Raw genomic sequence first — 21,761 nt, 5'->3', positions numbered from 1 at the left:
AAAAAGACGATGTTAAAACTGAATATTTTATGTGAAATTTAATACTTAAATTTATATGAAGTGTCTCTGCCAGTAGATGCCGCTAATTTCAGCTGACTTCCCAGGATCCCACGATGCTTTGCAGCAGCACGCAAAGCATCATGGGATACATAAGTACGCGAAGGATATTAGCGGTGCAGCCTTGGAAATTGGCTAAAACGAGGGCGCATTCCGAGTACGCATTTTGAGCAATTCCCAAGGACTTTTGGGAATTGGGACAGTCCAGTGTTTTGAAATAAAATCCTTGCTACCTGGATAAATGAATCTCCACAGACAGATCTCGGTGGTCTTTCTGGTGATGCGTGGCTCGACGGTTTAAAAAAAAGAAACAATCTCTCTGGGGTGCCAGGTTGCAGACAAATCAAAGAGCCTCTACCAAATTACTGGTCATTATTTATCAATATCTTTAATTCGTCTGCCACGACTGCGCTGTAAAAAAAGAAACTCCGTTATCGGGTTTACGATTCCAACAGGGATTACCGCTAATGATAATGTCTGGTCTCACCAGACCCCTCTGTTGTTCTGAGCCTGACCTTTAGAGAAGAGGCTTTCAGGAAGAATTACAGAAGGCCACAATAGGCCACTTAATGAAACCTGGAGGTGGGTAATAACCGTGCCGAAAGATTCACACTCAGATCTGGCCGGCTCCCACCGCGCAGCCTCATCACGTCTGAGCAATCTTCTTTTTTTTTTTCATTTTCTCGTCCGAGGCTTCGAAACGCGAGCTTCCCTTCAGCAGAAGGTTTATAATAAAGCACCCGACACAAACCGAGAGAGAAAGAGAGCGAGTTACTGAACCGGTGAATCATTTATCTCGGCGACGCGAGGCTCACAACGAGGGTTGTCGGTCCCCCCCCTCCCTTTTCCTGCAGGGCGCCGAGAGAAAGCTCTATCCAGCTCAGCCGCGGTCGGAGAAGTCGCGCCCCAGCCGTCCGCCTTCGCCCCGGAGCCAGCGCCGCGCCCCAATGGGGAAGCAGAACAGCAAGCTGCGGCCGGAGGTCCTCAACGACCTGCGGGAGAACACGGAGTTCACGGACAGCGAGCTGCAGGAGTGGTACCGGGGCTTCCTCAAGGACTGCCCCTCGGGCCACCTGACCGTGGAGGAGTTCAAGAAGATCTACGCCAACTTCTTCCCCTACGGCGACGCGTCCAAGTTCGCCGAGCACGTCTTTCGCACGTTCGACACCAACGGCGACGCCACCATCGACTTCCGGGAGTTCATCATTGCCCTGAGCGTGACGTCCCGCGGCGGCCTGGAGCAGAAGCTGCGCTGGGCTTTCAGCATGTACGACTTGGATGGCAACGGGTACATCAGCCGGGCGGAGATGCTGGAGATAGTTCAGGTGAGGACGACGAGGATGACCTACTTCTATTCCCATCTCCTCTGCCTGGAATGCTTCCAGAAAAGATAATCCCATAGCCACTAAAACATAGCTAGATGATGATGGTGATGATAATGACAATGATGATAATGACAATGATGATAATGACGTTAATCCATCGATAAGGTCAATCAACTAATGATGAATGAATCGATAATTTGCATCCCTATGTTGGACCTTCCACATGTTTGGACATGGACAACAACAAGGTAGCGGTGCCATTTTGTGACATCACAAAGAGCTGATTTCCACAACAACATGTTTTAGCAAACACTTTGCGAAAAGTGGAGCAGGCAAAAGAAGTCAAGGGTGGACACATTTTGTTCATTGGAAGTTGACTAGCTAAGAATGAGAAGGCTTGACAAACATATTGTTAATACCACTAATACTTCCACTAGTGGGACTTTGCCAGTTTTTCCCAACACAATGAAAAAAAAGTTATTTTAATTATTATTTACTTGGTACTTTTTTTTTTTTTTTTTTTTTTTTTAACTAACTACGTGCTCAAGAATACAGTTAAAGCATTTTTATGTTACTGATAAACTTAATGAGGAAAAACAAATAAGACCAGTAGGATTTGTTTTTTTTGTTTTTTTTTGCCAGATGCATTTTTTTTTTTTTTTTGGTCGGCGTTTCCAGTGCCACCGTTAAATGTCCGTTTTTGGACAGCGCAATTAGTTTCACCTCACATCACGGGTGCAGGCTGACCTTTCCGTTTTCCTCTTATCACCGTGGCTATATTTACTCTTCCAATATGGTGAGCCGGGCAGGCTGCAGGGCCATATCAATATTGGTTCAGACTCTTGTGTGCGGGGATACAAACGAATGTAAGAAAAGGGAAAGGGACACAAAAAAAACCTAGCGGGTGCTTTTTGCTCCTGCGGATTCGCTCTGCTTTCAGGTAAAAACCTGAGAGCAGACCTTTTAGACGGGCCGTGACGTGAAGCGCACAGGGTGAAATATCCTGTTGCCAGAAGCACCTCCATTAACCAGGCGGCCGCAGAAGACGATGCAGAGCTCAGGCAACCGGAGCGATGCGGCCGTCCAAAAGCTTCGAGGAATAAAGCGAGAAAATAAATGCGCGCATGGTAAAAAAAAAACAAAAAAAAACGGCCACTCCTTTCCGTCCCTTGCAGGCAATTTACAAGATGGTATCGTCGGTGATGAAGATGCCGGAGGATGAATCCACCCCAGAGAAAAGGACGGATAAGATCTTCAGACAGATGGACACCGACAATGATGGTAGGGTTGATTGTTCCATTACGTTGAACACAGACTTTAACTTGATTTTCCTCCAATTGGACAATTCAATAGATAAATATAGATGTACTTATTGTGTGTGTGTGTGCGTGTGTGCGTGCGCAAATGAATTCTCTGCAAACTGCAGTGTCATCTTCTATGGATTCACACGCACGGATGAATAAGCACCAATCGACCTAAAAAAAATAAAATAAATAAAAAATAAATGGTAATTTACCTGCTTCCAATTCAGCCAGAGTGTGCAATTCTCCCCCTGAGGGATTTGTGCCTTCACGAAAAAATGCATATCGCTGACTTTTGTATTGCAGCGGAGGTGAGAGAGAGCCGAGGAAACGGCTTGACCCGGACAAACGTCACATTATAACACCATATTACATGAACATGACTCACCAGATCATTAGCAGCCCTCTAAGCCCGCTGAGCAGCCTCACTGCCAGCTGTTTGACATTTAGTGTGAAAAAGGTGACGCGGCGCTCGTCCGCGCGAGACCTCGCTCTTGCCACGAGGAGCCTTTTGTCAGATAGCGGGGAGCTTTTCAGCGAGCGGCAGGAGGGCTGAGGCTCATTTTTGAAAAAGCAAAAGGAGAAGCCGCGCTGTGCGTCAGACTGGAGTTTTAAAGGAGCCATATTGTGTGTGTGTGTGTGTGTGTGTGTGTGTGTGTGTGTGTGTGTGTGCGCCCATTTTTAGCCTCACACAATTAAATTGCGCAAAACCTACAAAAAACAACCTATAGATTTCCAGAAAACATCAACACTAAAATGCTCAGAAAGCCTGAGCCGCACCACTAGTGCTGGTTCATGAGTGGATCTACTTGCACAATGTTGTTTACTGTTATACTGACAGTTCGGTAAAATACCAAATATTGTTGCATCCCAATTTAGCGCTGTCTCTCTCTCTCTAACAATTTGACTTTTACCATTGCTCAGCGTTATTGGACAGCAATGGTTTTGGTAGGAAGAGTCATGCTAGGTGTAAAATGATAGTCTCAGACGTACACTCACTGGCCACTTGATTAGCCACACCCAATATTTTATAAAGTAGCTGGCGAGTGTATATACACATACACTACTTCAGGGTTGGAGGTGTTGTGTGTTAACAGACGCTACTCTGATTATATGGATGAAACCAGTGGTTCTGCGGGCTGCCCGTTCTGACCTTTGACCCCTGACATCAAGGCATTTTCCTCCTCACTGGAGCTACGTCCTGTACACCCTAGAGATGCTTGTGCGTGAACATCCCTGTTGATCAGCAGTTTGTTAAATACGCAGACCAGGCACCAGATCATATGTATCTAAAAAAAAAAAAAAAAAAAGTTGGCATTGACTGAATGGCATCCAGGACAGTGGTATCTCATTAAATCAGCGCATATATATTTTGTTTAAGTAGTTTGTACACTGGAGGCCTACCTTTACTGAAATGAACCTCGCGTCATGAGTCTGAGATGCAGAAATACCAATCACCAGGTCATCCAAGTCAGCCAGTCTATTAATCGAGCTTTGACGTTTATCCGTTCGAGTAAGTTGAACAACATTTGACGGGGGGGGGCGTGACAATCCAACTCGTTCATGCTAGCGACCGCTGTTTTCCGACTATTTTTCTGACCAGTTTTGAAATTCACGGTTTTCCTGGGCGAACGACGAGCTAATCACGGCGCCTTTTAAGTGACACCTGTCAATCATTTACCAGGCGTAAATACGCCGCTAATTGGTCAGAATTTAAAGGCCGGTTCAAGTTAGCTTAAATCATCCGCAAACGACGAGGTGGGGACTTGAAATGAATGAGCTACTAAATTAATAAATACAAAATAGATGTGCGTGGACTGCATTAAATGAGACAATTTAGAAAAGAGACACGTTGTGTTTCCCCTCTTGTGCTTCATTGAAGCGTTTAACAATCTTTTGTATGTCATTCTTACAATTACTGTTTCATCCATAATTTGCGGCAGACTGTTTCTCTTAGTATATTTATATCTCTATTTTTGTACATTTTATTCCTACATGATCAGATTGCTCTCGTCATAAGTTTTTTTTTTTTTAATTTTTTATTATTAATTAATTAATTTAATTCAATTATTAGTAGAACAGGCTAAATAACCACATTGCGATCTAATCAGTTCTGCTTTGTTTGCTACTGGCTGGAGTTTGAGATTCAGGTTAGAAACAGTTGCCCAACAGCATCTCCTACTGGTTGAAGTACCTGGCCTTTTTTTTTTTTAATGACTACCAGTTCATGGTCTTCTTTTTTTCTTTTTTCTTTAAAAAAAAAAAAAAACACCTGTTCCATTCTTGGACAAGCGTGTTTTAGCTCGTGTCTGTCTGCTGCGTGACTCAGACCGTCGTCACCTGTGACGGCTGCTGCTGACGCTGAACCTTGTTTTTCTTCCCCTGCCCTCCCCCCCCCGGCTCTCCGCAGGCAGGTTGTCTTTGGAGGAGTTCATCAAAGGTGCCAAGAGCGACCCGTCCATCGTCAGGCTGCTACAGTCGGATCAGGGAGCCGCTCGCCAGTTCTGAGGACCAGAGACATTGACGGACACACACACACACACACACACTCACACACTCACACACACACAAACGCTCTCTCCAAAATGCAGCGCGCACACATTTTTCATCTGGCTTCCTGCTGCTCAGCTGATCATCACCCACCCTCAGCTCAGTCTTTTATAATTTGACCAACACTCCATTGTCTTATTGTTTACATCAATCTCTCACGACAGTGTGGCTCCTCCTTTGTGGACCCTGATGTGCTTTTACAATGAAAGAATCCTCCGTAAAAACGCTTTTCAGAAGCTCTGCTGCAATGAAATGCTTTTCTTTCTTCCTTTTTTTTTTTTTTTTTTTTTTTTAAGAACAGTTCTCCACAAGTGAAGTGCCATATCTTATATTTAAATGAACTGTTGTTATGTGCTTGTAAGTATTACCTTGTTACACAAAGAGCAAACTAATTACACCACTCATGGTTTCAATGAATTGGACTTGACTGCGCAGGTTTGGGGAAGTTTTTTTTGGAAAGCAGCCCGACAAGCTATACGCGCCTTTGGTATTGCATGCGTTTGTGCTCCGCCTTTTTTTGATATCGTGACACGTGACCATGTGAATGAGGACGCCGACTGTGCTCGTTTGTTTGTTTTTTTTTCCTTTTTATTTTTGTAACAAAAAAAAAAAAACAACATCATTTTGTTTTCACACAATTGAAATAAAGTCGTGTAAGAAAAATCTACACTTGACACTCCCACATTGCCACCCTGTGCCCCATCCTCACCCTGTCCTGGACTGACATGATAGAAACTTACCAACATTTCACTCTGACAGATTTAAGAGCAGAAAACAGTTGTGTCACATGTGGTTGGATATTTATTGAAAGGCTTTGTGCACACTATAAAAAAGAAAAAAGGGGGGAGGGGGGAGTGGAGGCTGAAGACGACGGGGGAGAACGGACGACTGACGCGATGCAAAGAGCCGCATTTAGGACCGCCTCCGCGAGCAGCTTCTGATGCTCAGCAGGTTACGGGAGGCAGTCGGCTCCTCTCCTCTCCTCTCCTCTCCTTTCCTTTCCTCTCCTCTCCTCTCCTCTCCTCTCCGTCCCCGCGTGTGACCGACAGAGACTACGCGGCGACCAGCAGGTCGTCCTGCGTTGGTCCCTTCTGGAGTATTTCAGTAACTGGGCGAGCTCGCCTCCCGTTCGTCCACGGGAGAAGGGAGGCGGGTCGCGCAGGGAGTCGGGCCGGGTGGGTGGGTGGGGGTTGAAAAAAAAAAACAAATAGATAAAAAAAAAAATTGGACCAGATCCAGCTGAGACAGTCTGGATTAGATCCCCTCCTCCTCCTCCTCCTCCTCCTCTTCCTCTTCCCCCATCAGGGCTCATAACTCGTCCTTGTCAATGTTATCGTCCAGGTCCACGTCGCTGAGGTCATAGTCGTCCTCGACAGGAAGCTGCGGTTGACAGAAGAGGCAGAGGCCGTCGGCGAAGACGGTCATGGAAAAATCACATTAGCGCCGTTAAAATAAATGGTGGGGGCTGCTCTGTTTTGTTTGCTAACCGCACACGACGGCCGGGGTTTTGACAACCAGACTCGCTGCAATCCATCGGCGGTCGCTTTGGTTTCCCCTTCTCAGCTGTGACAAAACCGGAGCGGAACTAGAACGACGGCGACATTAGCAGAGGGCTGCCGCGTCGCTCACTCTTGTCCGCTCTGTGATGTCAATACGAGCTGTGGCGACGTTGAAATCTTTAATATCCACCCCTCGGAGGTGGCAGAGGAAGAAACCGAGCGGAGAAAAGATGAGGGAGCACGGGAAGCGACGGAGCCGAGCCGCTGCTGCTAAAGAGATTAGCGTTGGATGCTGCAGTTGAAGCAGTTTCATCAGAGCTGAATGCTATTTTCAGAGTTGAATGCCCCCCCCCCCTTCTTTTATCCAGACCGGACAGCACACTGCAGCTCGTCTCGGGGGTTTTTGGCGTAAGACGTAAGGCCGTGCAGACTCTGGATGCTCCGGCCGGCGCTTTAACTGCCGTCGATTAGCTTCAAACTCCCACCAACACGTTCGCAGGTCCGCACCCGTCCGAGCGACTCCCACTCACCTGTCCGTCTTTGCCGTCCCAGGCGTCCACGGCGTGAATCTTGGGCAAGGCCCCGCCCCTGAGCGTGTCGGTCGAGCCGCGGCCCACGGAGAGCTCCCTGCGGAGAGGACGACAATCAGCGAGCGCCCACTGCCCTCGCCTCAGACCAGGGGTCGACGACCTTTACCACTCAGAAGAGCCATTTGGACCCACACGGGGAGCCCACAAAACCCTTTTTGACATTTAGAATGAAATCACACTGCAAGTAAAGCTTTTTGTTTTGGTTTTTTTGCCTTTATCCTTTATGTATAAACCAGGGGTCTGCAACCTTCACTGTCAAAAGCGCCATCTTGCCCTATCTGCCATTAAATAACATTCACCTGGTGCATTACACTGCCCCTTTAAGAGGGTGAGGGAGACCTGAGGCCGTCCATCCACACCGCGTTTTTTTTGGTTGTTTTTTTTTTTTGCCGTCTTCGTCGTGCTACATTAGCGAGCTAGCTTCTGTAAATACACCTGGGACTCAGGTCTTCTTCTTCTTCAGCCTTCAGGGAGTAAAACCACAGCGCCACCATAAGGCCTGGCGTAAGTACTTTCCAGCGTTTCCGTGTCCATGCGGATATTTTTGGCTTTGTGTCATCTCTCTTTCAAATGCTTTCCTTAACATGCTCGGTTTCGGGGGGGGGGGGGAATCCTCTCCTTGTAAACTCAAATGTATTCCCATGTTATTAGGTTGTTGTTTTTTTTCAACGCTAAAGGGAGCCACTGCAGAGGCGCATGAAGAGACGACGGCGCCACCTACCTGAGGAACTCGTGAATGCCCGTCTCGCTGAAGGAGCCCCTGAGCAAGGCGAACTTCATCTTGCGGGTGTTGATGGCCGCCATGGCGGGGTAGCCGAAGCCTCCGATGCCCAGCGAGGCCTCCAGCTCCATCTGGGCGCCGGCCTCGGTCCACAGCCAGCTGAGGGAGGGCGAGCGGGTCGTCGTTAAGAGCCGCTCGTAAATCAGCGATTCGGCCACGTTGTGAGCTCCCGTCCTTACCCCCACATCTTCTTCTTGTACTTCTCAGCCATCTTCATCATCACGTCCAGGTAGACGTTCCTTCCCGAGGCTCCTGCAAAGCAACATCAACGCCTTCTTTGAGGTGGCTTTACTGCACCGCGGCTTTCTTTACGTGGAATAAAAACCAGCCGATTTGGGGAGACATTATGTCCGGCGTGTGCGGCCTCACCCGTGTCCAGGATGTGAGGCAGGACGGCGATGACACACAGCTGACTGTCGCCGCAGGTCTTCTTCACCACGTCTTCGTTGACAATCTAAAACGGAGAATTTGCGAGAGAGGCGCGAGTGTGTAAATAAAACGCCGTCGCGGCTCAGCAAGGCAGAATCCAGGTGCGCACTGACCTCCGCCAGCTCGGGGGGAGGGGCGTTGTCGGAGAACAGGTCCAGGGCCCGGGCGATGATGTCGCCGCGGGTGCGCCCCCCTTGGTAGTCTTCGGGCTCCTCGCCTTTGCGGAAGATCTTGATGGTGGGGAATCCTCGGATCTGCAACAACCAGGAGGTCGCGTGCCACTTTTAATTCCGCCAATACGCTCAAGTCGACCAGATTCGTTTGATGTTGTCGACTCGAGTATCTGTTTTATATCTTTTATATTTGATTTCATTTAAAAAAAAAAAAAAAACATATTTACATGTGCTATATTTCTATATATATATCTAAAAAAAGACTTTATGAATGAAATACGTATTTCTATTTTTCTTTCTCGGTGTAAGCCGACGGACTACTCAAAAATGTTGCTGTGCTTGCATCATGACAATGAAGATCTTGAATCTTGAGCAAACTCGTGAGTCAGTGGTTGGAATGTTCCTTTACTTTGCGATGCCTGTGGCTGCGACGTCAAAATGTGAAGCACGCCTGATTTGATAAAAGTTGAGACCATAAGCGGAGATTAATCGGAGTGCAGTCTGACGAACATGATATGGAACTATGACTAAAGGCAAAACAATCAACTCAAAACTGAACAGGATTTACAGGTCAAGCCGTCCTCGATGTGATGCTAACAGTTCGGCACTGCTGTGCACTGCGATGTGTTTTTTTTTTTTTTAATTATCATTCCGCAGCTAAATTTTCCGGCTGGTTTCTGCCCCTTGATGACCTCTCGGGATTCTCACTCACCCCGTAGCGGCTGGACACGACCTGGTGCACGGTGGCGTCCACGGCTCCGAGGCGAACTCTGCCCCCGGTCTGCTCCTTGACGGTCGAGGCTGCCGCTGCCCATTCGGGCTCCAGGCTGGAGGCAAAGCGGCAGGAGAGGATCAACGGTCAGATCGGCCACTCGCCATTTTGGATAAGGTTGAATTTAAAGGTGAAACGGCATCAACTAAAAACAGTGTCAATGTTGAGACATTTGCCATGATATATATATTTTTACGATAACGATTAATCGATTATCGATTAATTGTCGATTAAATAAATTAGTCGCAATTCATTTTTGACACGGGTAGTTAATATCATAACAGTGCAGTGGCAGGAAAGAGCAATTCACCTGTAGATACTGTGATGGTCATAAGGTTGTTGTTTTTTTGGTTTCTTTTTTTTTTAAAGAACTTGATTGACTTAAGTCAAATAACTCACGTAAATGTTTAGGGTGTTTTTACTGTTCTCTAATGTAAGAATGGCTCACAGTGGACCCTCAACATTACTTAAGGGTTAAATAATGTCTTCCTTACACATTTTTCACTGTGAAATTTACCTTCTTAGGAAAAAAAAAATTGCCGCCTATCAATTAATCGTTAATGGATCGATAAGGTCAATCAACCAACGACTGATGAATAATGAATGAATAATAATCGATCATTTGCATCCCTAGCTCCATCCACCTGCTGCTGCTGCTGCTGCTGCTGCTGCTGCTGCTGCTCCCCTCCGACACACCCTGCTAAGTTCACTCCCCTGACCTTTGGCAGCGTCTCTGAACCGCTTCACTGCGTGATGGACTCACTTCTTGCAGTGTCCGCACCAGGGGGCGAAAAACTCCACCATCCACACCTCGTCACCGTTCAGCACCAACTTGTCGAAGTTGTCGTCGGTGAGCTCCACCATGTCTTCCTTACTGCCGCCGCCGCCGCCGCCGCCGCCCTGCAGTCAAGAGGTTGTTTAGCACCGTCAAAATTTCAAATATCTACAACCAAAAATTTTTTTAAAAAAATTAGGCGAGTCTCACCTGTTTGCTGTAGCCGGAGCTGCCGGATTTGCCGCTCAGCCGGTCTTTGACCAGAGAGCGCAGAGCGTTCATGGCGCCGTCCACGATGGCCTGGCTACTGCGTCCGCCTGACGGAGAGAACACACGCAGCCCGAGAAGTCGGTGAGAACGTTTGTGTTGCGACAATGCAGTTTTCAAGGAGACAAACAGTCCAGGAAACTCGCAGAAGGAGCAGAACGGGCCAACCTTGACTTTTCAAAACTTGCTACTTGTTCCAAGATATTGCACTGAACTGAACCTCCCGCGCATTAGCGCTCACTCAGTTTTTGGAAAATTCAACAGGTTGAAAGCAAATGTGGAAAAAAAAAAAAAAAAAAAAAAAGACTACAGGAAATAACAAAAAGGATTTTAAAATAAATAACAAAGTGCCCGTCAAGTTTCCCTTCTCAACCCGTTTCTGAATTCTGCTAAAGATTCACATCTACGCATCTTATACCTTGGTACTCCTCAGGCTTGTTCTTATTGGCTCCGAAGACCTTGATGGTGGGGAAACCCCTGACGCCATACTGACCGCCCAGCGCCTTGTGCTGGTCGGCGTCGACGGCGCCCAACTTGACGACACCCTGAAGGAGGATGAGAGAAAAGACAAGACAGGAGTCTGAGTTTCAAGCATAGCGACAAGACAAAACATCAGTTTCTGGTTGATTGGTGCTGTTAGGGGATTAAACAAATGTCAACAATTTAACAAATGATTAACAGCTTCTTCCATCCAGCTCCAAAGGCTGAACAGAATACGTCTAAATTAAGCTTTGAAATAAACATTTATGATAAACAGACGAGAAACAACAAGGATGATGTGTTTACCTTGAGGGCTGTGGCTGCCTTCTTCCAGTCTGGAGTCAAACTTTGACAGTGGCCGCACCTGCAGCGGTGAACCAGGAAGGGAGGAGCGATGAGCAAATAGAAACCAGTCAAATGTTTGGACACACAGGTTTCTTCTTTACCTCTACTGCTTTCAAGGTTATTCTTTCTACACTGTAGATACTCAAGACATCAACTATATGACCAAGACACGTGGATTAACGTGGCAAAAGAAAATCAAGTGTTAAATACCTAAATATGTTACATGTTAGATACATTTTATACGAAGGGCGGCTGCTCTACGTCATCTAAAATATAAAACGTGTTTGAGTCAATTTCACACTTTTTTGTTTAACACATATTCCACATGTGTTTGTCCATAGTTCTGATGCCTCGAGGGACGACCTACAATGTAAACGGTCATGGAAATGAAAGAAAAAAAAACCCCATTAAACCAGAAGTATGTGTGCAAACTTTCGACCGGTAGTGTAGTTCAGCTTCACACGTCTCGCTGGCTGGGAACAGTCCAGCGGCTTGGGCTCATTTCGTGCGATGCGTCACAGACGGCTGATCAGAAAACCAAATAATCCACTATCAACACGTCCGCTGCGTATTTACCACCTCCTGTTTGAGACTCGCTCTCGCCAGCGCTCGCTCGCTTGCCGTGTTCGGCTGTCAATCAAAATGTGGGGACTTGGGAGGACAGAGAGAGCCGACAGTTTGCCCTGTAGCTTTACTTGGACGTGTACTTCGGGCCGTCAGTGCAGCCTGACCTCTTGAACTGGTGCCATTCTGCTGTTAGTGTTTTATAATAACAGGAGCAACAGTGCCGCAAAAAAAAAAACAACAACTAGTTAATTACTATATAATAACAACAACTAATTATAAAAGTAAAACTCATGCTTTAAGTCAATGGAGGAAGTGTTGCATTGCACCCCCATCCCCCCCCCCGTGCTGCTTTTCCCTGATGTGGCGCTCCAGGATGATTTGCATGCACTCACCAGGGAGCGTAGAACTCCACCAGCCACAGGCTGTCACTCTGGATCACCTCCTTGTTGAAGTTGGCGGGGGTCAGCTGCACCACATCATCGCTGGCCGAGTAAAAAGCCTGGACGGACAGCACCAGGGCGCAACCCAGCACCCCTGGGAGGATAAAAGATCACGACACAAGAGGGTTTCACTCCGGCGCTACGGGTCGTTCTGTGCGTCTCACAGGAAAGGTGACGAAACAACGGGGGAGACGCTTCAATGCACGTTGCTGCATATGTACGTAACAAGTGAAGAGTGGCCCTAAGTTTACCCCCCCCCCACCCCCCAACTGCTGGTACGATAACGCGGGCCTGACGCCGCGATGATCACATTCATTTAGCCATTTAAGCTAACAGGGGAGGAAACGGCTCATTAAGACAACATTTATTATTTTTATTAAAAAATTTTTTTTTAGCAGAAACACCCTTGTAAAATACACCACTCGGAGGGGGAAAAGGTCGTAATCGCGGTTTACTCACCAAGCACGAGCGTTCTCATGACGGCAGCCTGTCTTGCTCACCTCCAGTGCTAGCTACACACAGATTCGCACGCCAGTCGGTCCTGCCGCCGCCGCCGCTGCGTCTCCCAGAAAAGTAGATCGAAAATCTCACCGTGGCCCACGCTGATTGGCCGGCGACCGGTGAGGCTGCGCCTCGGCCAATCAGCGAGCGCCGTGTAAGTTTACGGGTATACACGCATGAAAGAGAAAGGGAACGATGCAACTCCGCACCCAGATTGACCACACTTTTTGTACACTTTATTATTTTTTTTTACGATTTCATCAGATAGCTCGATGGATAGATTTGTTGCCTGGGTGTTTGAATTACTAACTTTATTGACAATTTGAAGATTCTCACTCAGGCATTAAACTTTTAACAGTGTAAATACAGGACTAAGTTCTCTTTTATAAAATTGGACCGTTTAATTCCAAAATATATCGGCATTGTCATTTTAAAAATAATTTTATTTCAAAGTGTCACATGACCACACCGGAAACATACCACTCGACCCACATTGCGAGTTTCGTTATAATAATTAATAACGTTCTAAATGACGCCACAGCAACAGCTGTTTCGTTACACAGCTGCATTCTAAATGAACGCCACTAGATGGAGACATCCACCAAGGCTGACGACCTGTGGCGCTTTCGATCAATTTGTCGGCACATCAGTCAGTCATTGAACACCGGCTGCTGCTGCAGCGCGCGCGCACAGCATGAGAACATGACAGCGAACAATTCAGGAAATCATCGGTGCTGCTGGTTCATCGACGCTGACATTTATGATCCCACGGTGTCACACGCTGACCTTCAGAGTTTTCACCGAACATCAATATTTCCCCGTCTCGCATCTTAGCTCATAAAATGGTGTGATTTTTTTTTTTTTTTTTTTTTTCTGTTTGGGTGATCATCATCAATCGTGATTTCACTCCGATCTTTCTGTTGACATCCTAATGCATTCAAAATGGAAGATGGGAGTGTGCCAGTCTAGAGGTTTGGGAAACAACACGTAGTTGTTTATTTTATTTTTAAAAATAAATAAATAATAATAATAATAATAATAATAATAACGGTGATTAATATATTAAGAGTTGAGGAGTGGGGTCCGTTAATTGATGCCATTTCGCTAATTGCTGTCACTTAGGCATCCGTCAAAACCAATAGGGCTGCGTCTCATTTCCCCGTTCGCTACTTCACAATTCATTACACGCCGCTGAGATTTATCGTCTGCCGCGCCTGGGTGCACTGCGCCGTGCCAAACGCGCGTAAAGTGATGAACGTACAACCGGAATCCATTGAGGGAAGCTTTTAAAAATAAAAGCATTTTGGAAGTGTTAGAAATGATGGCGTCTAATTCTCGGACCGAATGTGTTTTCATAACCTATATCACTGTTCTTACAGATTGTCCTTGTCATTTTTATGTTATTCTTGTTCCATCAACTCAACTTGAGTCGGAATATCCCAGTTTTGAAAACCCACCATATCTTTTTTCTGCAACATTTACAAACTTTTCATGTGCATAGATTTAGTATTTTTACGTCACATCTATTGTTGCTATTGTTAAGGACGATGTTGTTGTTTTTCCACATCATTCTTCTTCTTCTTCTTCTTCTTCTTCTTCTTCTTCTTCTTCTTATTATTATTATTATTATTATTATTATTATTATTATTATTATTATTATTATTATTATTGTTGTTATTATTATTACTTCAACTTGTCTCACTGGATAGCTCTTCTGTGAGACAGGCGTCAAGGAAACGAGAGCTTTGCTTTGGAAGCTACTACCGGAAGTGTTTCGCTCCCATCATTGTTCACTTGACATTACGCGCACTTCCAGCACCAACTTTGTCAGCGCACACAGGCGCACTGTTCACTGCCAAACACGGCGGTGTGATAAACGGACAGGCTGCTTTCACCTCTGAGCAAATCTCATCTTTTCTCCACACATCAACCCACTAAATACGGAGATTAAGGAAATTGACAAAGAGGCTTTACGCACGGAACTCGACCAATCACCTGCTGTACCTCACCTTGACAGAGTCGACACTTCGGTGGTGGGGGCGGGGGGGGGGGGGGGTAATAAAAAAAATCTCGACTTTTAAGGCGGACCTGTTGTCACCATCATGTGGAGCAAGCAGAGGTCGCGGTACGCGGACTGCAACGGTTCGGAAGCCAGCGAGGAGACGGAGATCGTTGTCAACATCGGCGGCGTCAAACAGGTGTTATACGGGGACGTGTTGAGCCGCTTCCCGGACACGCGGCTGGCGGAGCTGGCGGAGCTGGCGGAGCGCTCGCTCAAACCGCCCGAAGAAATATCCGCACTGTGCGACGACTACGACTCCGACACAGGGGAGTTTTACTTCGACAGAGACCCCGAAGCCTTCAAATGCATCATCGAGCTGTACTACTACGGGGAGATTCACATGAAAAGGGGCATCTGCCCCATCTGTTTCATGAAGGAGATGGAGTTCTGGAAGATCGGCGCCGACCTCCTGGACGACTGCTGCAAGGGTGCCCTGCAGGAGGTGGAGGACGAGCTGGCGGAGATCGCCGAGAAGGTGAGGACTATCCTGGTGGACCGGGAGGGGGATCCCTCTGCGGGCGGCTGGCAGCGCTTCCAGGCGTGCCTCTGGAGGCTGATGGAGAAGCCGGACTCCTCGCTGCCCGCGCACGTCATCGCCATCGTCTCCTTCATCTTCATCCTGGTCTCGTCCGTGGTCATGTGCGTGGGCACCATCCCCGACCTGCAGGTGGAGGACTCGGAGGGCAACCTGTCGGAGCACCCGACCCTGGAGGTCATCGAGACGGTGTGCATCGGCTGGTTCACCGTCGAGTACCTGCTGCGCCTGGTCTCCTCGCCCGACAAGGTCAAGTTCGCCCTGGCCTTCATGAACGTCGTCGACTTCATGGCCATCATGCCCTTCTTCGTGGTGCTCGTCCTGACCTCCTTCGGCGCCGGCGTGATGGAGCTGGCCAACGTGCAGCAGGCGGTGCAGGCCCTGCGCATCATGCGCATCGCGCGCATCTTCAAGCTGGCGCGCCACTCCTCGGGACTGCAGACCCTCACGTCGGCCCTCAAGAGCAGCTTCAAGGAGCTGGGCCTGCTCCTCATGTACATGGGCGTCGGGGTCTTCCTCTTCTCCGCGCTGGGCTACACCATGGAGCAGAACCACCCGGACACCCTCTTCACCAGCATCCCCCAGTCCTTCTGGTGGGCCGTCATCACCATGACCACGGTGGGCTACGGGGACGTCTACCCCAAGACCACCTTGGGCCGGTGCAACGCGGCCATCAGCTTCCTGTGCGGGGTGATCGCCATCGCGCTGCCCATACACCCCATCATCAACAACTTTGTGCTCTTTTACAACAAGCAACAGGTGCTGGAGACTGCCGCCAAGCACGAGATCGAGCTGATGGCGCTGCGCTCGGGCCACGGCGGCCACGGCGGCGACCGTGAGGCTGGGGCCTCGGCGCCGGGCCTCCGCCAGCACGCCTGCGGCGCCGGGATCTGGGACAACGCCATGCACTCCTGTCACAGCGACACTTACATCCCCCTGCTGAAGGACCCCAAGGGAGGGTCGCAGGGCATCCAGACCCCCAGCGTGGAGACCAGCTTCGAGAGCACGGCCGAGGCCGCCGAGTATTTCAACTCGTGAGCGGCCAACCGGACGGGCCAAAAACCACGCGGGTTCGCTTTTTTGGGGTTTGTCACGCGCGTGTAAATAGCTTCATAGAAATAGTGCGACTGCGGTTAAGATCCCAGAGGACCGCGAATGCAGTGTGCGAAATCGTGCCCATTAAAAAAAAAGAAGGGGGGACAAAATACGCTTGAGGTATTGATTTGATGTTCCTTTTGCGCAGTCACATTCTGATTGGGGTTCTTCTTATGTAACACCCCACTCCCCCCCATTCCCAATCCCATCCCCTGTCCTTGCCATGCTCTGCGATGCGTTGTAGTGTTTGTCCTCTCCTTCACAAACATGTGCCGCAGTTTATATTTGGGTGGCAACAAGCGGTTCCCCCAGGACGGATTGCCGCACCCTGCCGCAAAAATTCCAATATACGACCCGCTCGACGCTCCCAGTAGGGTCAGGAGGGGCAGCGGCCGTGCTTACATTGTGCGATGATGAGCTAAATATCAAATGCGGAAGCCCAGCGCCGCCGCGCAGGAATGTTAAAGGGAGCCCGAGCGCGATCGGATAGGCTGGTTGCAAAGCGACACCAGGCCCCCGCAGAAGCTTCTCTGGCTGCCGGACACGTTCCTTTGATGGTGTTTAAATTTTGCAGCAGCCGTCTGCTCTCCACTTCTCAAGCAGCCCCTCACCCAACCCCCACCGCCCCCACCCCCACCCCCCCGTCCCCCCGCCCCCCGGGTGGGTTTCGGCTGTAAAAGTTGAGCACCGAGTTTTTTACGGGCCCGAGAGGGAATGACGACAGACCTGTTGAGTTGGCATCCTCCTCCACCTTTTTCTTTCCATCTTGCGGGCTCTGTCCAACTTTGACAGAGTAAACACGGTGGCGGAAACATAAATAACGCCTCCTTTTTCGCCCGTCCCTCCCCGAGCGGGGCGTCAACACAACCGGAACTTGTAGGAATAATAATAGAACGGCCGCCTGCCTCCTACGTCGCGGGCCCAAGTGGCGCGAAGCTTGCTCGGCAAATTGAATAATTTCCCGGCGCAGTCGGAGGGATGCTATTAAAAATTTTTGACGTCTTCAATTAAAATGTCACATCCCCAGATGCCATCGCCTTGGATCGCGTTGCGTTTTATGTTAATGCTGTGATTAGTTTGTCGTTGTTGTTGTTGAAGTGCGCAGCGTTGCTTGTGCGGAGTGACACTGTTGTCTGGAATGGAGAAAATATCGTCAACAAATCGAACCCCCCCAAACCCCACCTCCCCACCCCCCCCACCTCGCCTGCGGTGGTGCAGTGGAGAAATAAAATGAATGTACTGTCTCTGTGGGTTCGGCTGCAGCGAGTTGAATCAGCCCCGATCCTTTTCCCTATCTCGGCCAGAATGTAACAGAGCTGTAGAGCTGTGTATCCCCCATGTACTTGTTTTTTTGGTTTTTTTTTCCCTATCTGTGTTCTTTTGCAGTTGTAATCGGAGAGAATTTGCTTGCTACGTGGTGTTGGTTTTCATTTGCTGAAATGGAATTTGCTGACAACTTGAAGTTAATAAAGTGGTTTTGATACAAAACACTGCTGTCAGTCAAACGCACTGCACTGGTGTCTTTGGGCGTTGACACTTGGGATGGGATTACTTGAAGTAGCGGAAGCCACATATTATAGATCATGTTTTTACAGCCTTAGTATCCTCAGTGCATTTAGCATGTCAGCAAGGCAGACTGCCAAGAAATCGTTAAGATCACATTTAGCCCTGTGTTTACAGCCTCCTGCAGTTTTGACCTCCAACTACGCTTTGTCTTGCGTTAGCTCTTTGTGACGTCACAAACGGCTCATTCCCTGACCTGCGTTTCTGCACTCACTTCCTAGAAAGCGAAAGCAGCGGAAGAAGAAAAAGAAGAGACGCGGGTTATTATTTCCGAGGAGCCCGTTGACGCGCGCAGCTGCGACTTTTTGAACAATGCGGAAAATATTTCAGCGCTATTTCAGCATTTCTATCCGTTTGCAGCTGTTTCTCTGCACTGCACTGAAAATATCCTCCAGCGATTCCTGGTGCCTGTCAACCATTTCCACAGCACCCAGCAATCTGTTGGAACTATTTGTCAATCAGCTTTTGCTGGTACGGTGTCAAAAAGTGCGCTTATAATGGACAAAAGCCTGCAATGATGATAATTGCGGATATGCTCGCAATCACTGAATGAATATACAGCTGCTGCCGCCGCTGCTTTAGCCAGAGAGTCTTTCTCCTTTTGCGTGCACTCGGTTCGGGAAAAAAAGTTGACAATTGGTTTCTGGAGTCAATCACTGAGTCACGATCTCAAGAAAGAAAGAAAAAGAAAGAAAGAAAAAGAAAGTTATTCCATTTCTGCTTACAAAGTCGAGATGGCAGGCACGCGCTCAGTCACTCGGTGTGGGGAGAAGAACTCTGATCTTCGGAGTATGAGCGGCAGAGGGGTGTCGGGGATAATAACAGGAAGTCGCAGTCTCAATCATTACCTTAAGGGGGAAAAAAATAAATAAAAAAACTCGCACAAAAAGACTCCGCGGCAGCGGTGCTCTTTATGACTAACACCTGACAAACTTCTAATGGAGGAAGGAGCGGTGACACATCTCGCTTGCCGCCTCTGGCCACTGGGGGTGGGGTGGGTGGGGGTGGGGGTGGTGGTGCTGGGAGGTCGGGGGGGGGGGGGGGGGGTCGGATCAATGGACGCGTGGCAGCATTTTTATTTTTGATCAGCGGCGAGGCAGCCGATCCACTTTTAGCCCACGTCTGCTTTTTAATTTTTTTCCTCCCTCCCTCTCCTCCTTCTCCTCCTCCTCCTCCTCCTTCTCCTCGCCCTCCGCTTCTCAGGGCTGCGCTTGTGCTTCCCCGAGAGGGAGATCACACGGGCGGGGTGGCGGGGGGTGGGAGGTGGGGGTCAGGCAGCGGCGGCAGCAGCAGCACTCTGCGTGCCGTCCTCCGCCCACTCACTCCGACTAGGGTTGCTATCTCCTCCGGCCAGCAGCAGCGTCCGAGCCTCCTTTGTGGAACCTCGGGGGACGTCAGAAGGCTTCGCATTGTCTTTTTTTTCGCGGTGGAACAATGTTTCCTTAAGCACGGCAGCGGTGCCGGCGGCAGGCGCACATGTTAATGTCCCCTCCTCTTTTAAATTTAGATGTTTTTTCCTTTTTCTTTTTCTTTTCCAAGAACACGTGCACCAACACTGTGCACCAACACTGTGCCGGCCGTATACAAACACCACCCGCCTACCAGCCGAGTGCAAAGCAAAATAATTGCAGCGAGCAGCGTATATACATATATATATATATATATATATATATATATATATATATATATATATATATATATATATATTTATAAATATATATGTATATATATGTATATATATATATATATATATATATATATATATACATATATATATATATATATACATATATATATATATATATTTCTCCACAGGCCGCGCGTGATGATCCACTCGGTGGAGACCTGTGTTGATCCCTCCGGATAATTTTCACGCCCACCGCGCCGGTCATCGCGCTGCTTTTCAGTGGGTGTTTAAGATAGGAGGCATTCCTGAGCCTCGTTACCGCGCTTCGCATAAATAGTCACGATGTGTTGATTCTCCTTGTGTTTGTGTTTTTTTTGCAAGCAGTTGCTCCGTCGGCTGCCCGTTCCCATCCTACAAGCGCTACCGCTGCTCTAATTGAACCCCGCGACCTTTGAGTGACGGCTAGCAGACAGGAGCCCGTGCTGTCCGCGCTGCAGGTGTGAAGTGCACACCGCCCCCCCCCCCATACACACACACTGCATCCACAGGGCAGAATGCGCTGCGACTTTTTCTTCTTTTTTTCCCCTCTCCAGCTGATGATGAAAGCGTTTCTCTCGCAGCGAGACCGAGCGCGGAATAACAAACAGAGTCCCTCACACGTCGTGTCGGCTTTTCGCGAGACGCGGCCGTACGTGCGGGTTAGTGTTCCGTTAAATCTCCCGTTCAGCCATTTGTTGCCTTCCAGGCCCCGGGCCGCTGAGTTTGCCAGTGTAAATTTGTTCTCCTAACTGCCTCATGGTCGTGATCGGCATACGGCGTCGCGTTTACCGCGTTTCCCTGCGTTCCCAGAACCTCTCTGAACCTCGTGATGCTTCCAGGTATTTCACAACAGCCGGTGTAGCTCTCTTCATGACGCGGACGCAGGTCGGTTCTTTAAAAACAGGCGTTTATTCAGTCACATCTTGGGAGCGTCAATACGTTCTCGCCGCGACAACTGCAACGCAACGGAAATCAACATAAAGTGCATATCAAGAAAACAAAGATACACAAAAAGAATTGCGCTAGGCGCTCACGTCAAACTCCACAGACAAACAGATGACCTCGTCGGGCCGCCTGTCATGACCAGAGGTTGAATTTGTTAACCTTCTGTGTGAACGTACAGCAACTTGACATGAGAGAAAACACTCTCACTGCAACTCAGTAAGGCTACCACGTGGCTTTAGCGGAGTGTGCCACCCAAAATGTTTCCCCCTTGTAACAAAATAAAGGACTTTGGTTCCTTATTGTGTTTGGACAACAAACGAATTAACTGTGACAGGAAATAATATTTTTAACCTTACATAAATGATTTATTTACTACACTGCATGTGATTATGGAAACTTATTTATGTGATTAATCTTATCCATGACCATTCGCAAAACAAAATTTACATCCAACGTATCAAATTCCAGTCCAGGTGATAAAAAGTGCTAGTTTTTCCAAATCGAGCTAAAAGAATACTTGTTAACCACACACGCTAACAACAACAGCCGAGGCTTTATGTTGCATCTCGGGATAACACAGCAGGTCACATACAACCATAAGAGTGTTTTTTTATGACATGTTCTGGTGGTAAGTTTCAACCTCTCCCCTTTGTGATGTGGAGCCAAAGGTCAAAGGTCAAGAGGTCGGGTTTTGAAAATGGGAAGTAGGATTGGTGCCGGGCCAAAAGTTTTGTGCTGCTAGTCATCAGCGTGCAGGCTGCAGTAGCATAACGCCAATGACATGATTTATCTCGTCGTTAAAGAAGACAAAGAACCCCAACAGAGTTCTTTTTTTTTTTTTTCCCTGAGTGAAAATATTGTTTTAACAAGCGTTGGCTTGGAGTTTGGCGGACACCTCGAGACATTCATCTCGAGGTGTCACTCGCGCTAAGACGAAGCTGTGAGCTGCCGCTATCTGCTTGGACTTGGCTGTAAAAATCTGAGAGAGACAACGTCAGGAGGAATAAATCCGTCAGGTTTGGGAACGCCGGCTCATCTGAGGG

General features: G+C 48.2%; 3 protein-coding genes across 3 annotated transcripts; 2 read left to right on the top strand and 1 right to left on the bottom strand.

Moving 5' to 3' along the window:
- The first annotated feature begins 338 nt into the window (after nt 1-338).
- hpcal1 (hippocalcin-like 1) lies at nt 339-6,422 on the top strand. Its single transcript, XM_076013465.1, has 3 exons — nt 339-1,382; nt 2,558-2,663; nt 5,094-6,422. Exons 1-3 carry the CDS (start codon nt 1,005-1,007, stop codon nt 5,189-5,191), a joined length of 582 nt encoding a protein of 193 aa, XP_075869580.1. The 5' UTR covers nt 339-1,004; the 3' UTR covers nt 5,192-6,422.
- pdia6 (protein disulfide isomerase family A, member 6) lies at nt 6,012-12,953 on the bottom strand. Its single transcript, XM_076013460.1, has 13 exons — nt 12,811-12,953; nt 12,304-12,445; nt 11,306-11,363; nt 10,938-11,064; nt 10,463-10,569; nt 10,241-10,377; nt 9,418-9,532; nt 8,646-8,786; nt 8,473-8,557; nt 8,283-8,355; nt 8,044-8,202; nt 7,263-7,359; nt 6,012-6,613 (listed from the first exon to the last, which is right to left on the bottom strand). Exons 1-13 carry the CDS (start codon nt 12,827-12,829, stop codon nt 6,542-6,544), a joined length of 1,332 nt encoding a protein of 443 aa, XP_075869575.1. The 5' UTR covers nt 12,830-12,953; the 3' UTR covers nt 6,012-6,541.
- Nucleotides 12,954-14,624: 1,671 nt separating this feature from the next.
- On the top strand, nt 14,625-16,614 carry LOC142879925 (voltage-gated potassium channel regulatory subunit KCNF1-like). Its single transcript, XM_076013487.1, has one exon. It carries the CDS (start codon nt 14,955-14,957, stop codon nt 16,485-16,487), a length of 1,533 nt encoding a protein of 510 aa, XP_075869602.1. The 5' UTR covers nt 14,625-14,954; the 3' UTR covers nt 16,488-16,614.
- The last annotated feature ends 5,147 nt before the right edge of the window (nt 16,615-21,761 follow it).

The sequence above is a fragment of the Nelusetta ayraudi genome, unplaced genomic scaffold (genome assembly GCF_046127955.1).
Source record: "Nelusetta ayraudi isolate G7.1 ecotype Tasmania unplaced genomic scaffold, CSIRO-AGI_Nayr_v1 ptg000151l, whole genome shotgun sequence".
Lineage (NCBI taxonomy): Eukaryota > Metazoa > Chordata > Actinopteri > Tetraodontiformes > Monacanthidae > Nelusetta > Nelusetta ayraudi.
Note: the sequence above shows the minus strand (reverse complement) of the source record. Positions and strands in the feature narration are given on the sequence as shown.

Bases quoted from the DNA above. Each gene is read 5' to 3' on its own strand.
- hpcal1 (XM_076013465.1), top strand. From the start codon at position 1,005: ATGGGGAAGCAGAACAGCAAGCTGCGGCCGGAGGTCCTCAACGACCTG. The intron at 1,383-2,557 runs GTGAGGACGACG...CGTCCCTTGCAG, and splicing joins AGATGCTGGAGATAGTTCAG to GCAATTTACAAGATGGTATC. The intron at 2,664-5,093 runs GTAGGGTTGATT...GGCTCTCCGCAG, and splicing joins GATGGACACCGACAATGATG to GCAGGTTGTCTTTGGAGGAG.
- pdia6 (XM_076013460.1), bottom strand. The intron at 10,378-10,462 runs GTGAGACTCGCC...TCTTGACTGCAG, and splicing joins GCTCCGGCTACAGCAAACAG to GGCGGCGGCGGCGGCGGCGG. The intron at 8,558-8,645 runs GTCAGTGCGCAC...TCTCCGTTTTAG, and splicing joins CTCCCCCCGAGCTGGCGGAG to ATTGTCAACGAAGACGTGGT.
- LOC142879925 (XM_076013487.1), top strand. From the start codon at position 14,955: ATGTGGAGCAAGCAGAGGTCGCGGTACGCGGACTGCAACGGTTCGGAA.